Below are 12644 nucleotides of genomic sequence, written 5' to 3'. Positions count from 1 at the left end.
TTAAATAAATCACTAACCAGGATTTGCTGTTTGACGGGGTAGAAATCGGAGATTCCTCCCCTTGCTTTCATGTCATTGATAATGTCTTCCTTTTTAATTAGTTTGTATGGATTCTCATCTGTGACATCCTGGTCGATCACACACTGGAAGATTTCTTGAGTCTTGGAGGTGAGTACAAGAGGAATAACATCCTCGGTGAAAACTGCAAACAAGGATTGGAATTGTTATTATTCTACGTTACTTTGTGGTATTATTAAAGATTTTGAGTTTAATGCATTCTCAACAGCAAACACTCCCACAAAAGGCAATAAAGTACTGCTTTGTTTACTTCAAGTTACCAATCAGATTCCTTTGAACCAATTCACACAAGGTGACCTACATTAAGAGGTGCGGCGCGGTAGCATAGTGGTTAGCACCGCTGCCTCACAGTGCCAGGGATCCGGGTTCAATTCCCTCCTGTCTGGGTGGAGTTTGCACATTCTCCCCGTGTCTGCATGGGTTTCCTCCGGGTGCTCTGGTTTCCTCCCACAGTCCAAAGATGTGCGGGTTAGGTGAATTGGCCATGCTAAATTCTCCCTCAATGTACCTGGACAGGCGCCAGAGTGTAGCGACGAGGGAATTTTCACCGTTACATCATTGTAGTGTGAATCTAAGCCTACTTGTGACTAATAAATAAACTTTACTTTATTAAATGATGTGAACTGGGGAAGATTTAAATTCTACTGGTTTCCAGTCCAGCGGTTTGGTGGAAATCACGCCAAGACGTGTCCTCCATTGCTGACTGTGCCGCAGTAGTGGGCTCGTTGCAACTTACCCACTCACCATGGAAGAAGCAGACACGGTACCACTTTAATTTCTCCTTCTGCCTGCCTATCGTATGGCAGGTGTGGGAGGGATTACAAAGAACAAACAAAGAACAAAGAAAATGTTGTACAACACGGGAAAAGGCCCTTCAATCCTCCAAGCCCGTCCCGATCACGATGCCTTAACTAAACTAAAACAAATCTTTTGCCTTTACTCGGTTCGTATCCCCCTATTCTCTGCCGATTCCTGTACCCATCCAGGTGCTTCCTAAATGTTGCTAATGTGCCTGCTTCCACCATCTCCTCTGGCAACACGTTCCAGGCATTATGGTATTACCTTCCAACCATAATGTGGAGATACCTGTAAAGACTCGCATTCCAGCCATTATCTTGTAAATTGAGTTTGTGTCTGTACATGCCCTGTTTCTGAACACAACACCCACTCACCTGATGAAGGAGCAGTGCTCCAAAAGCTTGTGCTGCCAAATAATGTTGGACCTTAACCTGGTGTTGTGAGACTTCTTACTTCTAACCATAGCCAGCATTCCCACAGGTCACCTTGGAACCTATCCTTCCGTTTGATAAGGTTCACCATGGTAGGCTTCTGCAGAAAATGCAGATGTATGGGATTGGGGGTGATCTAGGAAATTGGATCAGGAATTGGCTAGCGGATAGGAAACAGAGGGTGGTGGTTGATAGTAAATATTCATCATGGAGTGCGGTTACAAGTGGTGTACCTCAGGGATCTGTTTTGGGGCCACTGCTGTTTGTAATATTTATTAATGATCTGGATGAGGGTATAGTTGGGTGGATTAGCAAATTTGCTGATGACACCAAAGTCGGTGGTGTGGTAGACAGTGAGGAAGGGTGTCGTAGTTTGCAGGAAGACTTAGACAGGTTGCAAAGTTGGGCCGAGAGGTGGCGGATGGAGTTTAATGCGGAGAAGTGTGAGGTAATTCACTTTGGTAGGAATAACAGATGTGTTGAGTATAGGGCTAACGGGAGGACTTTGAATAGTGTGGAGGAGCAGAGGGATCTAGGTGTATGTGTGCATAGATCCCTGAAAGTTGGGAATCAAGTAGATAAGGTTGTTAAGAAGGCATATGGTGTCTTGGCGTTTATTGGTAGGGGGATTGAATTTAGGAGTCGTGGCGTTATGTTGCAACTGTACACAACTCTGGTGCGGCCGCACTTGGAGTACTGTGTGCAGTTCTGGTCCCCACATTACAGGAAGGATGTGGAGGCTTTGGAGAGGGTGCAGAGGAGGTTTACCAGGATGTTGCCTGGTATGGAGGGGAGATCCTATGAGGAGAGGCTGAGGGATTTGGGATTGTTTTCGCTGGAAAGGCGGCGGCTAAGAGGGGATCTTATTGAAACATATAAGATGATTAGAGGTTTAGATAGGGTGGATAGTGATAGCCTTTTTCCTCTGATGGAGAAATCCAGCACGAGGGGGCATGGCTTTAAATTGAGGGGGGGTAGTTATAGAACCGATGTCAGGGGTAGGTTCTTTACCCAGAGGGTGGTGAGGGATTGGAATGCCCTGCCAGCATCAGTAGTAAATGCGCCTAGTTTGGGGGCGTTTAAGAGATCCGTAGATAGGTTCATGGACGAAAAGAAATTGGTTTAGGTTGGAGGGTCACAGTTTTTTTTTTTAACTGGTCGGTGCAACATCGTGGGCCGAAGGGCCTGTTCTGCGCTGTAATGTTCTATGTTCTATGTTCTATTCCTATCATAGACCAACAACATCACCTAGAATAGAAAGTCTGCACATGTCTTGAGCTGGGCAGAGGTCACGGGCTTTGCCCTGAGGTAATCACAGTCAGCTGTTGCAGCAGCCATTGCTCCATTGGATATCACTTTCACCTTGGAGTAGGAACGTTGTGGGTTCAGCTCCACTCCACAAAGCTCAAAAAATCTAGCCTGATACTTCAGTGCAGGACTGAGCGGGTGCCGCACAGTCAGAGGGTCAGTACTGAGGGAGTGCCGCACTGTCAGAGGGTCAGTACTGAGGGAGTGCCGCACAGTCAGAGGGTCAGTACTGAGGGGGTGCCGCACTGTCAGAGGGTCAGTACTGAGCGGGTGCCGCACAGTCAGAGGGTCAGTACTGAGGGGGTGCCGCACTGTCAGAGGGTCAGTACTGAGGGGGTGCCGCACTGTCAGAGGGTCAGTACTGAGGGGGTGCCGCACTGTCAGAGGGTCAGTACTGAGGGAGTGCTGCACAGTCAGAGGGTCAGTACTGAGGGGGTGCCGCACTGTCAGGCGGTCAGTACTGAGGGGGTGCCGCACTGTCAGAGGGTCAGTACTGAGGGGGTGCCGCACTGTCAGAGGGTCAGTACTGAGGGGGTGCCGCACTGTCAGAGGGTCAGTACTGAGGGGGTGCCGCACTGTCAGAGGGTCAGTACTGAGGGAGTGCTGCACTGTCAGAGGGTCAGTACTGAGGGAGTGCCGCACTGTCAGAGGGTCAGTACTGAGGGGGTGCCGCACTGTCAGAGGGTCAGTACTGAGGGTTGCCGCACTGTCAGAGGGTCAGTACTGAGGGGGTGCCACACTGTCAGAGGGTCAGTACTGAGGGGGTGCCGCACTGTCAGAGGGTCAGTACTGAGGGGGTGCCGCACTGTCAGAGGGTCAGTGCTGAGGGAGTGCTGCGAAGTGATGCATTTTGGTAGAAATAATGTAGGGAGGAGCTATACAATAAATGGCAGAACCATAAAGGGTGTAGATACGCAGACGGACCTGGGTGTGCAAGTCCACAGATCCTTGAAGGTGACGTCACAGGTGGAGAAGGTGGTGAAGAAGGCATATGGCATGCTTGCCTTTATAGGACGGGGCATAGAGTATAAAAGTTGGGGTCTGATGTTGCAGATGTATAGAACGTTGGTTCGGCCGCATTTGGAATACTGCGTCCAGTTCTGGTCGCCACACTACCAGAAGGACGTGGAGGCTTTGGAGAGAGTACAGAGGAGGTTTACCAGGATGTTGCCTGGTATGGAGGGGCTTAGTTATGAGGAGAGATTGGGTAAACTGGGGTTGTTCTCCCTGGAAAGACGGAGGATGAGGGGAGACTTAATAGAGGTGTATAAAATTATGAAAGGCATAGATAGGGTGAACGGTGGGAAGCTTTTCCCCAGGTAGGTGGTGACGTTCACGAGGGGTCATAGGTTCAAGGTGAAGGGGGGGAGGTTTAACACAGATACCAGAAGGACATATTTTACACAGAGGGTGGTGGGGGCCTGGAATGCGCTGCCAGGCAAGGTGGTGGAGGCGGACACACTGGGAACGTTTAAGACTTATCTAGACAGCCATATGAACGGAGTGGGAATGGAGGGATACAAAAGAATGGTCTAGTTTGGACCAGGGAGCGGCACGGGCTTGGAGGGTCGAAGGGCCTGTTCCTGTGCTGTATTGTTCTTTGTTCCCTTTGTTCTTTGTCAGTGGGTCTGTGCTGAGGGAGTGCTGCACTGTCAGTGGGTCTGTGCTGAGGGAGTGCTGTACTGTCAGAGGGTCTGTGCTGAGGGAGTGCTGCACTGTCAGAGGGTCAGTACTGAGGGAGTGCTGCACTGTCAGAGGGTCAGTACTGAGGGAGTGCCGCACTGTCGGAGGGTCAGTACTGAGGGAGTGCTGCACTGTCAAGGGTCAGTACTGAGGGAGTGCTACACTGTCAGAGGGTCAGTGCTGAGGGAGTGCTGCACTGTCAGAGAGTCAGTACTGAGGGAGAGCTGCACTGTCAAGGGTCAGTACTGAGGGAGTGCCGCACTGTCAGAGGGTCAGTACTGAGAGAGTGCTGCACTGTCAGAGGGTCAGTACTGAGGGAGTGCTGCACTGTCAGAGGGTCAGTACTGAGGGAGTGCCGCACTGTCAGAGGGTCAGTACTGAGGGAGTGCTGCACAGTCAGAGGGTCAGTACTGAGGGAGTGCCGCACTGTCGGAGGGTCAGTACTGAGGGAGTGCTGCACTGTCAGAGGGTCAGTACTGAGGGAGTGCCGCACTGTCAGAGGGTCAGTACTGAGGGAGTGCTGCACTGTCAGAGGGTCAGTACTGAGGGAGTGCCGCACGGTCAGAGGGTCAGTACTGAGGGAGTGCTGCACTGTCAGAGGGTCAGTACTGAGGGAGTGCCGCACTGTCAGAGGGTCAGTACTGAGGGAGTGCCGCATTGTCAGAGGGTCAGTACTGAGGGAGTGCTGCACTGTCAGAGGGTCAGTACTGAGGGAGTGCCGCACTGTCAGAGGGTCAGTACTGAGGGAGTGCCGCACTGTCAGAGGGTCAGTACTGAGGGAGTGCCGCACTGTCAGAGGGTCAGTACTGAGGGAGTGCTGCAGTGTCAGAGGGTCAGTACTGAGGGAGTGCCGCACTGTCAGAGGGTCAGTACTGAGGGAGTGCCGCACTGTCAGAGGGTCAGTACTGAGGGAGTGCCGCACTGTCAGAGGGTCAGTACTGAGGGAGTGCCGCACTGTCAGAGGGTCAGTACTGAGGGAGTGCCGCACTGTCAGAGGGTCAGTACTGAGGGAGTGCCGCACTGTCAGAGGGTCAGTACTGAGGGAGTGCCGCACAGTCAGAGGGTCAGTACTGAGAGAGTGCTGCACTGTCAGAGGGTCAGTGCTGAGGGAGTGCCGCACTGTCAGATGGCTTTTCTTTCAGATGAGATATTTAAGTGAAGCCTCTCAGCTCTCTCAGGTGGGTGTAAATTATCAATGCCATTCTTTGCAGAGAGCGGGTGCGTTCTCCCTGGTTCCCTGATACAAGTTAATTCCTGAATTATCATCATAAAAACAGAATTACTGGTCATTATGTCATTGCGAAATAAGGGAGTGTGCTGTGTGCTAATTGCCTGTTATATTTTCCACATCCTAGACTTTTCTAGTTTTGTTGAATATTGTAGATTGTATTAAATATCTTTAGTTACTGCCTTTGTTTGTTCCATGGGATTTAGACATCCCCACCACCTTCTCCTGTACAATCGGGGTTGGACAATAAATGGAAACCTCACCCACATTCGATGAATGAATTTTAAAAATCCACCTAATCTCCAGTCTGATTCTATGATTCGAAGAGGTGTATTGCAGTTGAACGAGGATAACCCTGAGATGAAACATGAGTTAATAAGAGATTTGTTCTGCATGTGGAGACTGCCACCTAGCTGCAATAGTGAGAATAGGTGTTCTGGGTGGAAGTATGAAGTGAATTAAATTGTCCAACCTCCTTCAGCTGCTGCAGAAGTATTTTCGAACAAAGGGAATTAATTGATAGCTTTGGCCAGGGAGGCAAGAGCACAGTGATAATGTCATCCGACCCACCGTACGGGCCGGATCTCAAACAATGATGAGACAGAGTACAAGAATGAGATAGAGAATGTGGTGAACTGGTGCAGCAACAATAATCTCTCCCTCAATGTCAACAAAACGAAGGAGATTGTCATTGACTTCAGGAAGCATAAAGGAGGACATGCCCCTGTCTACATCAACGGGGATGAAGTAGAAAGGGTCGAGAGCTTCAGGTTTTTAGGTGTCCAGATCACCAACAACCTGTCCTGGTCCCCCCCATGCCGACACTATAGTTAAGAAAGCCCACCAAAGCCTCTACTTTCTCAGAAGACTAAGGAAATTTGGCATGTCAGCTTCAACTCTCGCCAACTTTTACAGATGCACCATAGAAAGCATTCTTTCTGGTTGTATCACAGCTTGGTATGGCTCCTGCTCTGCCCAAGACCGCAAGGAACTACAAAAGGTCATGAATGTAGCCCAATCCATCACGCAAACCAGCCTCCCATCCATTGACTCTGTCTACACTTCCCACTGCCTCGGCAAAGCAGCCAGCATAATTAAGGACCCCCCCCCACGCACCCCGGACATTCTCTCTTCCACCTTCTTCCTTTGGGAAAAAGATACAAAAGTCTGAGGTCACGTACCAACCAACTCAAGAACAGCTTCTTCCCTGCTGCTGTCAGACTTTTGAACGGACTTACCTTGCAATAAGTTGATCTTTCTCTACACCCTAGCTATGACTGTAACACTACATTCTGCACTCTCTCGTTTCCTTCTCTATGAATGGTATGTTTTGTCTGTATAGCGTGCAAGAAACAATACTTTTCACTGTGTGTTAATACATGTGACAATAATAAATCAGATCAAATCATTTGGGCTCGAAATCCAGAGGCCCGGGCTGACGCTCTGAGAGAAAGAGTTCAAATCCCACCAGGACAGCCGGTGGTATTTAAATTCAATTAATAAAATCTGGAATTAAAAATAACAGTGACCCTGAAACTGCTGTTGTAAAAACCCATCTGGTTCATTCATGAGCTTTAGGGAAGGAATTCCTACCCAGCCTGACCTACATGTGTTTGCGGACCCACCGCAATGTGGTTAACTCTAAATGGTTCAGTGTGACGGCCTTCGCAAGCTCTTCAGTTACGGGAAATGAAAGGACAAATATTACCCTCGACAGAAATGTCTACTTTCCACCAAAGAATTAAAAAAATAACTCACCGCCAGATTTGACTCTTTTTGCTGACTTTAAGCGTGTTTTGGACCGGACTCTGTCTTTTATTTTCTGCGATGGTTTCATATCAATGGGTGATATTGATCTTGATAACGTAACATCACTCTCCCTTCCTAAAAGCTGCAGAAAGTAATACAGTGCCGTGAAAAAACCACAAACAATGCCGGTAATCTCGGAAAATGCATTGGATCCACTGCAGGACACAGGAATTTCACTCCGTATGTTTTCTATTCCAATTCTGATTGGTGTGAAATTACCTGGTCGGATCATTTCAGATTTTAACTTGATTTGCCGATCACCACAATGAAAAGGGTTAATCTTTTTACACACAAAAAATGACTGTAACATTCTGCACTCTCTCCTTTCCTTCTCTATGTGACAAATGTGAGGTAATGCATTTTGGAAGGTCTAATACAGATAGGAAATATACAGTAAATGGCAGAACCCTTAAGAGTATTGATAGGCAAAGGGATCTGGGTGTACAGGTACACAGGTCACTGAAAGTGGCAATGCAGGTGGAGAAGGTAGTCAAGAAGGCATACGGCACGCTTGCCTTCATTGGCCGGGGCATTGAGTTTAAAAATTGGCAAGTCATATTGCCGCTTTATAGAATCTTAGTGAGGCCACACTTGGAATATAGTGTTCAATTCTGGTCGCCACACTACCAGAAAGATGTGGAGGCTTTGGAGAGGGTACAGAAAAGATTTACCAGGATGTTGCCTGGTATGGAGAGCATTAGCTATGAGGAGAGGTTGGAGAAACTTGGTTTGTTCTCATTGGAACGATGGAGGTTGAGGGGAGACCTGATAGAAGTCTACAAGATTATGAGAGGCATGGACAGAGTGGATAGTCTGAAGCTTTTTCCCACGGTGGAAGAGTCAATTACTAGGGGGCATAGGTTTAAGGTGCGAGGGGAAAGGTTTAAAGGAGATGTATGAGGCAGATTTTTTACACAGAGAGTAGTGGGTGCCTGGAACTCGTTGCTGGGGGAGGTAGTGGAAGCGGATATGGTAGTGACTTTTAAGGGGCGTCTTGACAAGTACATGAATAGGATGGGAATAGAGGGATATGGTCCCCGGAAGGGTAGGGAGTTTTAGTTAAGTCGGGCAGCATGGTCGGTGCAGGCTTGGAGGGCCGAAGGGCCTGTTCCTGTGCTGTAATTTTCTTTGTTCTTTGTGTGGTATGCTCTGTCTGTATAGCGCACAAGAAACAATACTTTTCGCTGTATTCTAATACATGTGACAATAATAAGTCAAATCAAATAAAGTTTATTGATGTTGCCTTTTCTCCATTGGGAACACTCCTGCCTCTGGGATGATAGGGCTGGAATTCCCCCCCCCCCCCCCCCCCCGCCTTTTGCTATGGCAGCGATAGTCACTCTGTGAAACCAACAACAATTTGGCAGGTTCACACGTAGAAAATTAGAAACATAGAAACGAGAAGCAGGAGGAGGCCATTCGGCCCTTCAAGCCTGCTCCGCCATTCATTTTGATCATGGCTGATCATCGAATTCAATATCCTGATCCCCCGCTTCCCCCCATATCCCTTGATCCCTTCAGCCCCAAGAGCTATATCTAATTTCTTCGTGAAATAATGTCGGAAGGCAGGAGATAAATTTTCTCTGAATCTACAATCTTCCACTAATTGCACAGTAGAGATTCCCACAAGTTGAAATCTCAATTACAAACATGATTTGATGAAAACTTCCACTTTGCAGTAATAGTTTCACTGTAAAGCTCTTGAAAATGTTACAGTTTGTGGAATGAGGTGTCACTGTTGTTCAGTACATTCACTGGCCCTGAAAAGCCAACTTTATATTTGTGGATTGTCAAAAGATTTTTAAAAATCCCTGTGTTTTTAAAAAATATATGTTTATTTAAGCTTGTTCCTTATTATATTATCATTTTAATCCGATCATAAGCAATTATTTGCAAACATATGGTATTCTAGGTTTTATTAATAGGGACATTGAGTACAAGAGTTAGGAGGTCATGTTGAACTTGTTGAATACTGTGTGCAGTTCTGGTCACCCTATTATAGAAAGGATATTATTAAACTAGGAAGAGTGCAGAAAAGATTTACTAGGATGCTACCGGGACTTGATGGTTTGAGTTATAAGGAGAGGCTGGATAGACTGGGACTTTTTTCTCTGGAGTGTAGAAGGCTGAGGGGTGATCTTATAGAGGTCTATAAAATAATGAGGGGCATAGATCAGCTAGACAGCCAATATATTTTCCCAAAGGTAGGGGAGTCTAAAATTAGAGGGCATTGATTTAAGGTGAGAGGGGAGAGATACAAAAGGGTCCAGTGGGGCATTTCTTTTCACACAGAGGGTGGTGAGTGTCTGGAACAAGCTGCCAGAGGTAGTAGCAGAGGTAGGTACAATTTTAACTTTTAAAAAGCATCTAGACAGTTACATGGGTGAGATGGGTATAGAGGGATATGGGCCAAACTCGGCAATTGGGACTAGCTTAGTGATTTAAAAGAAAGGGTGGCATGGACAAGTTGGACCGAAGGGCCTGTTTCCATGTTGTAAACCTCTATGACTCTAAGACACCTGTTAGGCCTCATCTGGAGACTGTGTCCAGTTCTGGGCACCGTACTTGAGGAAGGATGTGAAGACATTGGAGAGAGTCCAGATGGGATTCTCAAGAATGATTCTGGTGATAAAGAAACAACTATCAGGATAGATTGGAGGGGTTGGGAATGTTTTCCTTGGAGAAAAGAAAGCTGAAAGAAGACTTGACATAGATATTCAAGATCCTGAGGAGTAAGGACATGGTAATTGGTGAGAAACTGTTCCCTCTCAAGAGAGAATCAAGGACTCGAGGGCACAGATTCAAAATAATTGGCAAAAGGGAATCGGATTGCTATCTGAAAAGAATGAATATGCAAGGTAATGGGGATAAGGCAGGGGAGTAGGATTGGAAAGAATGCTCTTTCAGAGAGCCAGTGCAGACTCGATGGGCTGAATGACCTCCTTCTGCACTGCAAAGATTCTGTGACTTCACTCTTTGAACATTTAACCTGAAAGTACGGAACATTAGGTAGTTTTGCGAATGCTCCAATTTAATTGGCTGCCTTGCTGCTTGTTGACATCACTGGTGCTGCATTCCAAGACTTCCCCAGACATGGTGACAGATTCAACCTGCCATTGAAAATGGGGAACTCCATGCCTCAGAGGTTGCCAGAGCTTTGTGGGCAGCTTTCTTTGAGCTTAGCTGTGAGCGCTGTTGGTTCACTGCTGATCAGACCATGTTGTTTCGCTCACCAATCCTCCCAACCTCACAAATGTCCACTATTTCTCCATGCCTCAGATATCAAGCATTGTCACCCTCTTCTGAAAATGCCTCTATGTCACTGCTTGATCTTGTCTCTGCGACCCGGTTCAATGAAGAGTGCAGGATGCAACTTCAGGTGTATCTTAAAATGAGACGTCAACCTGGTGAAGCTGCAACATGGGACTACTTGCATGTCAGACAGCATAAGCAGCAAGTAATAGACAGTGCTAAGCGATTCCACAACCAGTCCTGCCACATACAGTGGCGAATGGTGATGGACAATTAAACAGCTCATAGGAGAAACTGGCTCCACAATTATCTTCATTCTCTATGATGGGGAAGGGCAGTGCATCAGTACCAAACACAAAGTTGAAGCATTTAAAACCTTCTTCAGCCAGACACAGGTGATCCATCTCGGCCTCCTCATGAGGTCCCTAACATCATAGATATCAGCCTTCAGACAATTTAACTCACTCCACATGAGATCAAGAAATGGTTGACGGCATTGGATATTGCAAAGACAATGGGCCCTGATAACACTCCGGCAAGAGTACTGAAGACTTGTGCTCCAGAACTTGCCGCTCCCCTAGCCAAGCTCTTCCAGTACAGTTACAACACTGGCATCTACCCAATAATGTGGAAAATTACCCAGCATACAAAAAGCAGGACAAATCCAATTCAGCCAATTACCGCCCCATCAGACCACTCTTGATCATCACTTTGCTGATGATGGAAGGTGTAATCGACAGTGTTATCAAGCAGCACCTGCTCAGCAATAACCTGCTCACTAATGTCCAGCTTGGGGTCGGCCAGAGTTACTCAGCTCCTGACCTCATCCCAGCATTGGACCAAATATGGACTAAACAGCTGAACTCTAAAGGTGAGATGAAGGTGACTGCTCTTGACATCAAGGCAGGATATATGAATGTGATAGCAAGGTGTCATATCAAAACTGGAGTCAGTGGGAATTAGGGGGAAAACTCTCCAGCGGCTGGAGTCATACCCGGCACAAAGGAAGATGGTTGTGGTGGTTGGAGGTCAATCATCTCAGTCCCAGGGCATCATCGCACAAATTCCTCAGGCTAATTTCCAAGGCCCAACCATCTTCAGCTGCTTCATCAGTGACCTTCCTTCCATCATAAGGTCAGAAGTGGGGATGTTCGCCGATGATTCCACAATGTTCAGCACACTTCTTGGCTTCTCAGATATTGAAGCAGTTCATGTCCAAATGCAGCAAGACATGGACAATATCCAGGCTTGGGCTGACAAGTGGCAAGTAGCACTTGTGCCATACAACTGCCCAAGAATGATCATATCCAACAGGATAGAACCTAAACATCTCCCCTTAGCATTCAACAGCATTACTGTTGCTGGATCCCCCACTAGCAAATTCCTGGGGGTTACCAGTGGTCAGAAACTGAATTGGACTAGCCATATAAATGCTACCAAAGAAATTCAAACACAGGGAATGATACAGTGAGTAACTCACCTCCTAACTCCCCAAGGTCTCCAGTATTAACAAACAGATGTCAGGAGTGTGATGCAACACTCTCCACTTGCCTGGATCAATGCAGCTTCCACTCAAGAAGCTCAACACCATCCAGGACAAAGCAGCCCCAGCTGATCAACACCCCATCCACCACACATTGACAAGGTTCCTTCAACAGCACCTTTCAAACCAGTGAACTCTATCACATAGACAAAGGCAGAGGGATATGGCAATGTCAACAAATCCCTTTCCAAGTCACTCAGTATCCTGACTTGGAAATATACCGCTGTTCCTTCACTGCTGCTGGGTCAAAATCCTGGAACTCCCTCCCTAACAGCACTGTGGGTGTACCCACACCTTAGGGACTGCAATGGTTCAAGAAGGCAGCTCAACACCACCTTCTGAAGGATAACCAGGGATAGATAATAAATGCTGGTCTAGTCAGGGTGGCCTACAACCCATGAACAAATATATTCACAATGTAGTTAAATCTCCCTCGAAAATAAACCTGCCCAGTTCTCCACCTTCCAGTGAGCAGCTCTGCTCTTGTTAGTCACTGAGCCTCTCACCCCTCTTT

The 12644-nt window shown here is 47.3% G+C and overlaps 1 protein-coding gene across 1 annotated transcript in view; it reads right to left on the bottom strand.

The window, feature by feature from the left end:
- dnai3 (dynein axonemal intermediate chain 3) overlaps positions 1-10991 on the bottom strand; it is a 94668-nt gene extending 83677 nt beyond the window's left edge. The window contains exons 1-3 of the mRNA XM_078219227.1: positions 10839-10991; positions 7285-7417; positions 18-202 (exon numbers count right to left, since the gene is read on the bottom strand). Coding sequence (XP_078075353.1) covers positions 18-202; positions 7285-7417; positions 10839-10991 — 471 coding nt within the window. The remainder of the gene's footprint in view (positions 1-17; positions 203-7284; positions 7418-10838) is intronic.
- Positions 10992-12644: the final 1653 nt, after the last annotated feature.

The sequence above is a fragment of the Mustelus asterias genome, chromosome 8 (assembly GCF_964213995.1).
Source record: "Mustelus asterias chromosome 8, sMusAst1.hap1.1, whole genome shotgun sequence".
Lineage (NCBI taxonomy): Eukaryota > Metazoa > Chordata > Chondrichthyes > Carcharhiniformes > Triakidae > Mustelus > Mustelus asterias.
Note: the sequence above shows the minus strand (reverse complement) of the source record. Positions and strands in the feature narration are given on the sequence as shown.